The sequence below is a fragment of the Tricharina praecox genome (genome assembly GCF_024521635.1).
Source record: "Tricharina praecox strain CBS 144465 chromosome Unknown BZA05scaffold_5, whole genome shotgun sequence".
NCBI classification, from domain to species: Eukaryota; Fungi; Ascomycota; class Pezizomycetes; order Pezizales; family Pyronemataceae; genus Tricharina; species Tricharina praecox.
The window spans coordinates 534,430-547,737 of NW_026250407.1; the positions used below are offsets into that span (position 1 = coordinate 534,430).

The 13,308-nt window shown below is 55.5% G+C and overlaps 3 protein-coding genes across 3 annotated transcripts; 1 reads left to right on the forward strand and 2 right to left on the reverse strand.

The window, feature by feature from the left end:
• Positions 1-5: 5 nt before the first annotated feature.
• BZA05DRAFT_333293 (uncharacterized protein) lies at positions 6-980 on the reverse strand (the record flags this gene model as incomplete). Its single annotated transcript, XM_051480681.1, has 2 exons — positions 6-122; positions 240-980. The coding sequence occupies 2 exons, from the start codon at positions 978-980 to the stop codon at positions 6-8; spliced, it is 858 nt and encodes a 285-aa protein (XP_051341992.1).
• Positions 981-3,243: 2,263 nt separating this feature from the next.
• BZA05DRAFT_217406 (uncharacterized protein) lies at positions 3,244-4,316 on the forward strand. Its single transcript, XM_051479674.1, has one exon. The coding sequence runs from the start codon at positions 3,391-3,393 to the stop codon at positions 4,024-4,026; it is 636 nt and encodes a 211-aa protein (XP_051341993.1). The 5' UTR covers positions 3,244-3,390; the 3' UTR covers positions 4,027-4,316.
• Positions 4,317-9,554: 5,238 nt separating this feature from the next.
• Positions 9,555-13,055, reverse strand: BZA05DRAFT_217441 (putative glutathione transferase). Its single transcript, XM_051479675.1, has 10 exons — positions 12,799-13,055; positions 12,036-12,732; positions 11,037-11,131; positions 10,895-10,958; positions 10,762-10,838; positions 10,580-10,697; positions 10,405-10,497; positions 10,163-10,210; positions 9,901-10,105; positions 9,555-9,806 (listed from the first exon to the last, which is right to left on the reverse strand). The coding sequence occupies exons 1-10, from the start codon at positions 12,897-12,899 to the stop codon at positions 9,745-9,747; spliced, it is 1,560 nt and encodes a 519-aa protein (XP_051341994.1). The 5' UTR covers positions 12,900-13,055; the 3' UTR covers positions 9,555-9,744.
• Positions 13,056-13,308: the final 253 nt, after the last annotated feature.

Below are 13,308 nucleotides of genomic sequence, written 5' to 3' on the forward strand. Positions count from 1 at the left end.
GGCATTCATGAATATCCGGAACACGCAACGTTTGCCAGCGCTGTCAGTCCGCCATCGGAGCCGAACGGTTCAAAGTAATTCGCGTACATGTACGGCGAAGGGACGTTGTAGCAGTGAGTGGGCTGCAGTGGTGTGGAATGTGTCGTCTGGATGGGAGTTTCGGCCGGTGTTCCGATCGTCATCTGGGGCGCCGGCGATGTCTCGGATAGGGTGAGATCGTTGGTCCGCTGTGAGGATACCGTGTCCGTCGACATCCTTCGCTGCGAAGATAGCGTTTCGGTCGACATCCTTCGCTTCCTGGCAGCACGCTTGTTTCCGGAGCCGCTCTGGTGGGTGCGATAGTGTTGCATGCAGTTGTCCTGCCTGCTGAACCGTGCCGCGCAACCGGCATCGGGGCAGACGTAGTTCTTCTCGCCGGTGTGGATGCGGGTGTGGCGCGCAAGATGGCCGGACGTGGTGAAGGACTTACCGCAATGGCAAGTGTAGCGGCGGGATGACCGCTTCATCGCGGGGGTGGCGACGGTGGTCTTTGGCGAAGGCGGTGTCGAGATGGTGGTGGCGTGCGTGCTGGTTGGCGACAAGCTACCGTCCACCGAAGCGGCGGCGCCCATCACGGCAGAAGCAAGTACTGGGGAGCCCATGTCGGAGCCGTATCTGGTGTTGAAGATCACAGTCTCGGGAACGGGCAGTAGCTTGTCGAGCGGCGGGAGGTGCATGTCCGGAGGCGTCTTCGGAGAATAGAGACCCTGGGAGGATACGGTGGCGAGCGACGAAGTGGAGGAGCAGGTGGAACCGATCGAATCAGCTCGGAGGGGAGCGTACGGCCGGCGATAATCGGGCGACGGAGGAGGCGTGGGAGAACTGGAGGCGTACGAAGGGGAAGGGTAGTCGAGTCCGTCGGCAAGCTTCTCGTCGGGCTCGCCGCAAAGCAAAGACACTCGTCGGCCAGACGAAGTGGTAACAGCCCAATGGGGGTCCATTACGTATGGTAGTGAAGGTGCGCGAGTGCTTGAGTGGTGTTCTGAATGGAGGGGTGAGCAGCGAGTGTTTTAACGGATGATGTGCAGCTGCGCAGACGGAGATCAAGTATCGGGAATGGAAAGTGAACCAGATTCTTGGGGCCGAAGAAGAACGACGGACGAGGGAGAGGGTGAATATATAACAGGACGGCTTCGAAGTTCGAAGGGGTAGTGGTGAAGGGGGGGCGGAGGAGGATGATATCGAGGCCGGGAAATGGGGACAGGATATAGATGGGCGGCGGAGGGGGCCCTGAGCAGTAATTAAAGCAGATGGGTTGGGGGGTGTGAGAATCCAATTGATGACGCCTGTTGGAGTACGTAGTGGGTAAGTGCGAGGTAGAGGAGGATGTGGTGGAGGAAGTGGTGGTGGTAGTGGTGGTAGTGATGGTGGTGGTGGCGGACAGCCTTTATGCACCTCCACGGGAGGAGACACAACCCTGACGCACATAGGCGGTAGTAGTTGCTAGGGAGAGGCGTAGTCCGTACTCCTAGCGGAGGAGGTGGTGGTGGTCAGTGCTTGGTAGTGGATGGCGGGGCGGAAGGGGAGGGGGGAGGGGGAGGGGGGGGGGTGGTGGATGGAGGGGGGTGGTGGAGGTGAATGAGAAAAGAGTGTGTGAGGGCAACGCTGTAAGTTATTGAGGTGCGAAAGACAGAGGCGGCGGTGGTGGTGGTGAGACCAGGGTGTAGGGGTGCATGTCCAAGCCCAAAATCACCCTCACCCTGAAGAGGCCTCGCAGTTCGTCTGGGACACAACTTCCGCGCTGCATCACCCACCTGCCACCTGCATACTCACAATTTGTATCAAATCACTGCTATGCTGCTATGGCCATCCTAATTGCTAACTAGCTTCAACGGGCTACCCTCACCACGCCGCCGCTGAAGAGAAAAAAAAGTTATTTTGCGAAAAGGCCACTCCGAGAACCCCCCGCAAAGACAGGACGGTGATTGCAGTGGTGGGCAACTTATGTAAGTCTGGAGAGAACGTACCAGAACGGCCTCGTCCCGGCGGCTCCGGAGAGGACTGAGGACTGACCAGTGAAGCACAGACTGTCACTGCCGCCGACAATGCCGACGGGATCGGCTCTCCGGCCACAGAGTGCTCCGCTCCACAACACCGCAGCGCCACAGCATCACAGCACCTCAGTACGACATCTGGCGACATGGTTCCATCAAGCTCCTTCATGGCCACAGCTTTTACGTATGTACACACCAGTGCTTCCGTTCGGCTGGACGGGTGAAGCAGCTCTCCACCACATACATGCCTATCTGCCCACCTACCACCTACCCACCTACCACCTATACACCTACCACCTACCACCTACACACCTACACACCTACCACCTACCACCTACTCACCTACCACCTACTCACCCTCCCACCTAATGCACTTGGTAAGTCCTTGGTAAGGAAGTTGGGTATGTACATGCCTGGGCATCTATCTATCCGACGGCGGTTCGCATCATCGATATCACTCAACCTCGAGCGCCAGTATGTCTGACATTCCCTGCGGCCTCTAAGGACGCCCCACCCCCCGTCCACTAGCCGAGGAGGAGCAGCCCGCACGCAAAGTACAGGCTGGCAGAGCAGCAAAGCACGCAAACCCCATGGCCATCATTCCGGACATACATAGAGTACATACAGGCCCAAAAGGAAGCGGCTGTTTTGCATCTGCTCCGACACCCCACAAAGAAAGTTTCTTCATCTTCTTTCCTAACGGACCCTACATCTCCGTTCTACATATGTACAAGGAACCACAGACCCAGCAAAACACAGGCATGTCATGTCAGGCGAACGGACCAGCACGGAGGCAGGCAATTCACTCGAGCCGAGCCAATACCGTACGAACTTGCGTATAGCACGCTCATCGGTATCACACGTACATACGTCGATACTCTACTACCGACCCGGACTCATGGCCCGTGTCTGCACTGATATATGTCGATACGATCCGAGGAATCCTCGTGCCCTTTCAGCTCCCCGCCCCCTAGTAGGTAAGCAAGTACCAGGCATGTACTCTAGCTGCCGTATGCTTTTCACTTTTCACCCACGAAGAAAGAAAAAAAATCGTGCTTCGTAGGTACCATCTCATGCACCCTCGAAACGGAGCCCACCCCACGGAGAAGAAAGAGCCATGACATTATCAGCATCACTCTCCGCGAGGCCCCGCACACGCACACGCACACACACACTCTCCCTCTTTCTATCTCTATCTCTATCTCTCTTCTCTCTCGCTTCTCTCTCCCCCTCGCCGTGCAAGCAAAGCGTGTGGCGCCGCGGGCTATGGCCAAGGGCGTGTCCCGGCGCCCGCGAAGGTCCGCAACGGCCAAAGAACCCGTTGCAACCTTACGAGCAGTGACCAAGAGTTGCGAGTATGTATAAAGTAGTTGCTTCCCTGTGCCATCCGACGGGTGCCTGTGTGAATAGAGTACCCAGGCAAGTTACAAGTACATCTGGATCTCTTTCTCCTCCACTCGGCACCCATCTCCGACCCGCCGTCTCATCCGTCCGTATGTGTGTATGTAGAGGATGTATGCATATACAGTACTTGCAGGTTCGAAGCTCCTCCTTCCCACGCACCTCACCCTTACCTTACCTTACCTTCCCTTACCTTCCCTTACTTACTCTACTTCGGGGTGCTTGGGATGCTTGGGATGCGTGCGTGCTAACTTCTTATCTACAAGGCTGCCAGTTTTTCGCTCCCTCCTGCCTCCCTCCCGTCGGCCGTTTTCCTGTGCGCGTCCCCTCCCCCCTCCCCTCCCGACTCGGCCCTGTGCCTGTGCGACCCAAGACCTCTCGGCCTTGCAGAAGTACCCTAGCCAGAGGAGGGAGGGATGGAGATGGACAGAGAGAGAATCGATTTATTGTCGCATTCGGACTAGAACTGTGGCACAGAGAGTCGAGCTTCCAAAACAAAAAAAGGAAAGGCCGGATCGAGTTCGAACAGTACTTTATAGAATCTCGGTTGAAGCCTGAAGGCTTCGACTTCGGCCTGCCGTACTCTACGTAACGTCATCCCCCTCCCCCGAAAAAAGGCTCTCCTCCTCCTCCTCCCCTCCTCCTCCTCCCCTCCTCCTCCTGCTCCCCCCATCCTCCCCACCGGGGACGAAGACGAGGACTTTCCCTTCCCTTCCCTTTTCCCCGGTCCCTGGTCCGTCCCTCACAGCCAGAGCCAGCAGCCAGAGCCCGACCCCTGAGTCCTGGCTCCTGGCAGCCAATCGTCCCGCTCCTTCGCATCCCTTCCCTTCGCATCCATCCCTTCCTTTTCTTCCTTTTCTTCCTTTTCTTCCCTCCCTTCCTTCCCTTCCCCGCGCTGCCGGTAGGCGGTACATACCTAGGCGGTGTTCATGTAGGCGGTGTATCATATCTACGTAGATTTACGTAGAGTACCTATGCCATTCCGCTGATTTCCCGATGATTTCCCGATCGATCATATCGGATCTTCTTGGCAGGGTCCCCTGGTCAGTGGTCCCTCCCCGGGCTATGTAGAGTATGGATATGATGTGATGTGACATGGCGGGATGCGAACTTTGAGGGGGCATGAAGGGATGTGAAGGGATATGACTATCGAACGAACGGAACGGGGCCGATGGAATTCAATCACCGCGGCCGTACCGCCGCCGCAGAGCATAGCACATCATGTTATGTCACAGCACAGCAGCACATCATAGCACAGCGCAGCACCGCACTTCACAGAACTTCCCGCAGATCTAACGTAGGTGCTCTACCTTGTCTTTTGTCATACAGGCTAGGCGTGTGGCCGATAAATCGTGCCTCACCACCATCACGAATTATAGGTGCAAGGTGAGGCACCACTTACCCTTACACCCGAAGTCTGTGCCACTCGCTCGCTCGCTGGCGGCCAGCACGTATGTAGGTGTTGTACCTACCATGCATAACTGCATAAGTACCTACGCAGGTGATCGCGAAAGATCGTGAGAAAAAAGATCGTGAGATGGCTTGCGACTTTCGACTTCGACTTCGTCCACATCCGGCTTTTCCTTTTCGGTGTAAGTGAAGCACCAGTACTACCTAGTAGTAGTTGAGGAGAAACCCGAGTTTTTAGGAGGTGAGTAAGTTGGAGGTGGGTTGCGGGTATGTCCGGCCAGTAAAATGGCGGTCAATGGAGGTCAATGTTCACGTTCATGTTCATACGCCAGATGTCTCAGTGTTTCTTGTCGGCATGTACTCGAGTACCTGAGCACAATATGTAGAGTAGGTGCCTGGTACTCTTACTTCATGTAGATATTTGAGATATGTGTTGAAGTCTGAAGACACGAAGACTCGCAGTATGCACATCACATACGCATAAGCATCTACAACCATCCTCCTCCCCCCCCTCCCCCGCAAACGCAAACCGCGAAACCCAAGGCTAACTTCCTCTAACCTCCCCTACTCCCCACTAAGCGAATCTCCATCCCCATCATACCCATCATATCTAGGTACTCTAGTACTCTAGTAGTTTTTCAGATTTCTTCTTCATCGCGATCAAATCGCGAATGCGGAAGCAACCGCCTACATATGCCCTCTACATACCTTGTATGCACCTGTACCTGTACCTAGCGCGAAGCCATTCCGCAGTCGGCAATCTCTTCGACTCGTCGACTCGTCAAGCGCAAAAACTCAAACCCCCACTACCACCCCCCGGAAATGGCAATCACAGAAATGGTAATCACGGTGCTTTCTCCCGATCCCTACCCAGGACTTCTCATGGTCGACCAGAGGAAAGGAATGAAGGGGAGGGGGGCAAACTGTACAATACATAAGTAAGCGCTACCAACTACCGCCGATTCGTACCTAGGCAGAGAAAGCAGAGTAGAGTTCTATCGGTTACTCCGGAGGACTCCCGCTCGGCGCACGGCCTACCAGCGAGTCGGATAATTCGCTTCGCTTCTGCTCTCTGCTCTCTGCTCGGTGCTCGGTACATGGAGTGTGGTGCGTGGTGCGTGATGGTGCGTGGTGCGTGATGGTGCGTGGTGCGTGATGGTGCGTGGTGATGCGTGGTTGCTCGATTCCGATATCACAAATACAAATTTCACGGTTTGGACTGTGGACTTCGAGGCGGTTGGTTGGTTGGTTGAATGGCGGAGGGCGCTTGCTCGCTACTCTGCTCTAGAGTGGAGTACCTGCGGTAGAGGATAGAGTGGAGCACATAGAATAGGGTATGGTAGGTACCTTGTGGCTAGATGTAAAGCTGTGCAGCTGTGGACGGCTCACGAATCACGATAGGTACCGTATGTGCTCGTGGAGTACCTAGAAATCTGAGGCCGAGTAGGTACATACAGCACCGGTATACCTCTACTTCTACATACCTCTACCGTACCCACCCTTGGCTTCCTGGAGCGTCCGAATAGGCGTCCTCGGCAGAAGCAGAAGCCAAAGCAAAAGTGAACTCTCGGCCGGGCCTCGCACGGAGAACCTGCGCAGCTGCGGCGTGCGTCGGCATGCGGCGTGCGGCGTAGGTATCCAGATTCCAGATTCCAGATTCCAGAAGCGGCAGCGCCGGGAGTCCGTGGGTCCGGGAGTCCGGGACGCCTCTTTCGGACGCACAATTGGTACATACATCGTACAGACCCGGGCGGGGATGCGGGCGGGCGGGGGAGGCGGACAAGTAGGTAGGTAGGCGTGTGGGTAGACAGGTAGGTAGGCAGAAATTGGGCGGAAACGATGCCCCCTCCCCTCAATCGAGGTTGAAGGAAGGCTCGAGTCCGCGTCCCCCCCTCCCCCCTTCCCTTGGGCTTCGACTCCACATGGCCAGATGTTTTGCACTTTCCTTCTTTTTTGCACTTGTGGAGAAACGACGATGCAAGGGAGTGCAAGTCCTCTACGCTACTCTAAGCATTGGTATGAGGTATGTGGTGTATGTGATGTGTGTAGTCGTGCGCTTCAGGTTTCGTTTGATACCTACATAATTGTCGTTGTGAGACAAAAACAAACGACAGGCTGCATTTGCTTCGCTTCCTTTCAGGCTTCGGCATTCGGCCTGCGGCACTCGCCTTCGCCTTCGGAGGGCCTGGCGTTGCATGCATACATCACATTAGGTTGGCCGTTGGCCGGACACCAACGACCACTGACCACCCCTCCCACCTGGTTACGGTGGCGGCGCCACAGCGGGGTAGAATCGTAAGACCGTAAGAGCTTGGCCTGATTGAAAAGTGCTGTTCCTTTATACAGACATGGAGTACATGGAGCACATGGAGGGGAACATGTGTGTATGTGTGATGTATGTACGTGCGGGAACTGGTGGACGGAGGCGTTGTCGTCGTGCTGCTGGCTGGGAAGGCACTGGACAGTACTGGACTGTGGACTGTGGACAAGATACATGCTCTGTGAATACCTATTCTGATAGTTAATCCTCATACATTTCTATATCTCACACAAAAGAAACCAACCAAACACGCTTACCCGTATCAACGCATTTCCTTTTTTCCGTTTTCTCATTTTTCATTTTAAGTTTAATTTTCCGCCGCTGCTGCTTCGTCATACATAACCCGGCTCAACGCTTTTTTTTCTTCCCCTTCCTTCTTGCTGGGAGCCCTGGGAGCCTGGGACGCGCACTGATTGGCCACACGGAAGACAGATCCGTCCAGTTTTTGGGGTTTCGATTATCCGTCCGTGTCGTGTCGATAGCTCCGATCACAAGCATGTGTGTGTGTGTGTGAGTGTGAGTGTGTGTGTGTGAGTGTGAGTGTGAGTGTGTGAGTGTGTGAGTGTGAGTGTGTGTGTGTGAGTGTGTGAGTGTGGGTGTGTGTGTGTGAGTGTGTGTGGGAGTGTGTGTGTGAGTATGGGAGTGTGTGTGTGAGTGTGGGTGTGTGTGTGTGAGTGTGGGTGTGTGTGTGTGAGTATGTGTGGGTGTGGGTGTGTGTGTGTGGGTGTGTGTGTGTGTGCAGGAACAAGGATACCCCCCCTCCCCCCCCTCTCGCCGCAGGCTGCAAGCTGCAGCAGCTCCCTTCCCTTCCCTTCGCTCCCCTCCCTCCCCCCCCTCCCCTCCACGAGCCGCCCATGGGGCCATGCGTCTACTCTACTCCACTGTAAGCCCGATTCGACGTGTGGGGGAAATGTGAGGAAACGCCATGGCCAGAATCCAGATACCGGTACATCCACACCCTCGCAACTTCGATGTCGATCCCATTTCCCATGTCCCCCCCCCCCCCGTCCCCCTCCCACCCCATGTCGCAGCCTCATAGACTCGCTCGCTCGCTCGCGGAGCACAGCAGTGACGTACGGTACCCGACGCCGGCTGCGGACTGCGGGCGGTAGGAGTGCGGGATGCGTCGCCAGCCGTTGCACGGACGGATCGATTGGATTGGATTGCAGGATTGGAGGGGAGGGGAGGGGACGGGATTGGGTGCTAGCCTGCCAACCTGCCAACCTACCTGCTAACCAACCTGCCAGCCGCCAGCCCGCCCGCCCGCCCACCCGCCCATCCGCGTCCGCGTCCACTTCCGCTTGCGACTTGCGACTTGCGACGTGCCGCTGGACGACCGGACGGTGCCCACACGACGATACTTGCTTGCAACCGTTCACTCAAGCTCTCAGGCTCTCAGTAGCCGCTAACAAGCCACAGCACCGCTAACTACCTACATACCGTAGCTGCCGCAAGCACACACGAAATCTATACTCGACATACATATCCACATGTATATCGAGAGTACTGCCGTCGTGTCTCACCCGTTCCCGGTTAACTGGTGAAGCGCGGATGGAGGAAGCATCCTGGGAGGAAACGGAGCACCCTTCCTTCCTTCCTCCGTCCCTCCCTCCGTCCCTCCCTCCATCGCGTGCTGTCGGCTGAGTTGAGTTGGATGTGTGTGTGAGAGGGACAGAGAGTGTGTGTGAGCTGGCGAGCTGGTGAGTGGTGGGAGCTCTTCGGGGGGGGGGGGAGGGAGAAACGGAAAATAGACAAGACAAGAAGAGACAAGGGACTCGGGAGCAGAAGTTTAGGGAACTTGGAAGGAAGGAATACCTAGGCACGAGTATCTACCCAGGTAAGTATCATAGGTACAGGTACATACAGACTCCCTACGTCGGTAAGTAAGGTAACTTGGTGCGCTTTCCGCTCCACCTAAATTTCGTCACTAGAGTACGGTAGGTACATCGCAGGCCAAACGGCCGGCAACCAAAAAAAAAAAACGCTGAAGAATCCTAGTCCTGGTCCTTGATCGTTTGATAGTTTGCTTGCCTACCTGCCTGCTTGCCTGCTTGCCTGCTTGCCTCGGAAGAAAGAAAGAGATGGGGAAAAAATAGTATGATGATGATGGCCTCTGATGCTATCGAGCGCTGGAGAGCATTTCCGAAGGAACTACCTGGTAAGTTAGGTATGCAGTTAACAGGACGTGAGTGAGTCGTCATCACGCCCCCCCACCAACGTTGCAGAAAAATACTATGCCGATCACTCGAGCAAAACCTTGTCGCTGCGAACACTGTCCAGGTACGATAATAAAGTGCATGCCACTAACGGCGTGGGATGACGTTTAGGCAACATTGGACCGCGAAACATGATCGCCAGGACATCACCGGACTTCGCGACGACGAGAGAGAGAGAGAGGGTGAGGGAGAGAGAGAAGGAGAGAGAGAAGGAGAGAGAGAGAGCAGGTATTCGGGAACTCAAGAATTATCGTGACACCAACCATCTTCGTGCCGGACGATCTTCCGGCAATATCACCAACAACCAATCGGACTTTTCGGAAGAAAAAAAAAGTACATCGACAAACGTCCGAACCACACACAATCAGGGCAGCCCGCGACCGGAATTCACAGCAGTCGCCACTTGACTCGTGTTGGGCCGGTTCTCTGTCGCCGACACGCGTCTGTCAGTAAACAACACACCCACACACCCACACGCACGTACACACGTCTGCGGAAGAAAGAAAACATTCGAACCCACCGGCGTATCGTTCGTAGCTGTCGAGGTACAGGATATCGTCACTCGTCGTGTTCCTGACTGCCTCGTTCGCTTCCAATGCCTCGATCCACCGTCCCAATCTACTGCTCTTCTCGGAAGGAGGCCACCCCCTGTACGGCTGGAGAACCCGAGAGAAGCGCAGCAACCAAGGTGCAACCGATATGTCGACATATGTCATGGTTAGGCCCTGTACTCCTATCCGTTACGAACAATCCCGTCACTGACGCCGACTTTTCCAACTCACGAGAAAAAACGGGCCATCTGGATGAGCGACATCGACGAGTTTGGAGACCTGTATGTATGGCTGCCGTCAGTACTGATCAATGTCCCTCCACAGCAGTCGAAATCTCGTTGTTGGAGGAGTGAGATTCCGAATCAGCTAGCCAGCCATGGCTGCGCACTCGCTCGGTGGATGATCTCGCGTCTGCAGACGTCCTAGCATCACCACATCGAGCCGAAAAGGAGGGCCGATTGGATGTTACGAACTTCACTCTTGAGCTCCTCGGCGTACTGGACTTGCGTCTGCGTCTCTTGGGCCTGAAGGAGGCGGTAGAATCCGGGGACTATGTTACGGTTGATCTTCGCTGACGTTATCTAACCGGCTCCGTATATTCTACAGCATGGCAGTTTTTGAGAAGGGAATCAGGGTGCTGGCTCTTACATGGTCCACCCATAGTCGGGTGCGTGCTCGGTCTCGCGGGTCCTTGGGGAGGAGGGGCATGCCGATACCGAGGTCTTCCAAGTACTCCAACAATACTGTGCTCTCGTAGCAGCCCCAGCTTGTTTTTATTTTTCGTCAATAAGGATGGTCCTTCGAGGGTTTCCGGCATTCCGAATACTTACTCTCCGTGCTTCAATGCGGGGACCAGACCTCGGGGGTTGATGTCGGTGAGGAGCTTGGGTTTTGCATACGGATCAACCTGGTGAGGGGCGTCAAAAGACGAGACCAAACAACAGAGCTGGAGGGCAGGTTAACTTCGATATACTGATAATCCATTCCCTTCAGCTCCAATGCTATCCAGACCCGTTGCACGAATGGACTGTTCGAACACACTCGTCTCAGTAGGCATCCTTGCTCGAGGGGGCCCTCGAACATCGTCGAGGCAAGGAGGGCGAACCAGAAGCACCCGCCAAACAACTTCAGATCGCATTCCTTCGAGTGATCCTTCACGGTCTGTAAGGCCTGTCCTGTGGCCTTCTTGTGGTATGTTTTCTGTTGTTCCTTCCCACCGGCAGAATTAGCCGGATTTGATGGGGAACCGTCAGACATGGCCAGAAGCACAGATACGGTCTCAGAGGTGAAGTGAGATAGTCGATCAAAGAAATTGAGGAGTCAAGTCGCAGCTGAGGGAGGTGGTGGTGGTTGCAGGTGCGCGGGGGTAAGACGTAGATAGAGAAATGGAGGTTTAATAGAAAGATAGGGATGGAGAAGTGGTGAGACAACTTGTATGCTCGTATCTTCACTGCCAGCAATCAAGGCTCGTTCTGGCTGCGGTCGCGACAGAGCGCGTAAGAAGAAGGAGAAGAAGCAGGGGAAGAAGAAGAAGAGAAGGAGGAGAAGGAGGAGGAAGAGGAGGAGGAGGGAAGAGGGACAGATATCTATTTGTTGGTTTACAGTGCAGAAGCCGTATCAATCAATCCGATTTCCCCGTTTTCCGCACATGGATATCTTGGTCCCCACGGTATTCGGAAGTTTCTGTCCGTCTTCCTCGTTTCGAGAAAACTAGGCGTCAATCTTTCCCGAGAGGAGGGAAAGGTAAAGCGATATGACGTGGCTTATACGCTTGCCGAAAAACTTGCTACGAACATCACCACCTCCACACCGGCTGAGTGGCCGCAGATCGCTCTGGCGGCGGCGCTCGGTTGGGTACGCCCAGTATATGTATCTACCCCCTCTCCTCTACTCCGGGCGAGCCCGCACGCACGCACGCACGCACGCCAACGCGCAAGCAAGCAGAGACAGACAGACGAAATCATGACATGGCTACAAAGGCACCGTCGGGTGCACTGATTGTGATGATGCGAGGCAGCCAATTGCAATATGGATGGCGTCCGGCAAACGGAAGGGAAGAACCGCGAGACCGACGACATAGGAGTGGGTGAGAAAAAAAGCGTACCTGCTGTTTTTTCAATTCCTTGCTTCGCTTCAGTCGGTCCCTCTCAATCGAACTCCTCTTAATCGCATCGCTGTGCTCCAGACTGTGTCGGTGAACCTCTCCTAGGAATCCCGGGACACCGTATGAATCCAGTTCCGCGAGGAGATGTGCTACGCCGGAGGTGCTGTCGTGGCCGGAGAGGGCGTCGGTTTCATTTCCCAACAGGTTGTTGACTCCCATCGATAGGCCGTTGACCCCGTCTTCGAGCTGCTGCTGATTGTATCCAGGCTGCGCCCCGGATAGCAGCGTTTGCAGTTGATGCTGGGCGATCAGCTCCTCACGATTCAGCTTTTCGACGATATAGCCGCCACCGGGCGTCGGCCTATGCAGGACCTCCCGCTTCACGCGTTCGATCGTATACATCTTGACCGGGACCAATTCGCCTCCTCCTCCTCCTCCTCCTCCTCCGCCGCCGCCGCCGCCGCCGCGTCGGTGCTCCACGGATTCGGTCACCTTGATCTTCATGTCACACAGATCCCGGTCTCGTGCGACTCGCTTGCGCTTTTTACGGTCCGGATTCTGAAGGGAGGGAGCCACGCCCGGCGGTCTCCCCTTGAGCCGACAGTCGTAATAATGCGTCTTGAAAGGACCATTCTTGGATGTCTGGGTGCTCCGGTGCGACCAGACGTTGTCGATGTGTGGCCAGTACGTCTTCCACCTGCGATATAATAAGCGAGGGCTCTCACCGAGAGGGGAGGTGGGGGGGGGGTTTATGCTATCATACTCGTCTTCGGTCATGACGAATGTCTCCGCAGCATGAAACAGCCGTTCTCGCCATTCCCGGAGGTTGGGAGGTGTCTCCTCGAGGCCATTTGGGGCGGCCATTCTTATGGGCTGTCGTCAAGATAACGATTGCAGTCTCACACTACGGCTCGGCAGGACTGGATAGGGACGGCGTTGACGGACGACGTTTGGAACTTCGATAATCTCGGGGGCTTCCGGGGAGGCTCCGGTATATGTCTGTTCCGACTATGGAGGCGGACGGGCGGGGAACGGTGGTGAAAGAGTGAGAGAGGGGGGGATGATGGCGATCGGGACTTATGTTGTAGTTACCGGGACGTCGAATCTACGATAAAAGATGTGGTGCTGCTGGGGGGGGCTAGGCGGAATGTGTCGCCTAGCAGGTAATGGGGCTGGGCTACAGCAGATAGCGGGGCGAGCCTGAGCGTCTAATTTCAAGAGCTATTGGGCGGGAGGAAGCGAAGTCATGAAGAGAAATGTACGCGGCGAGGTT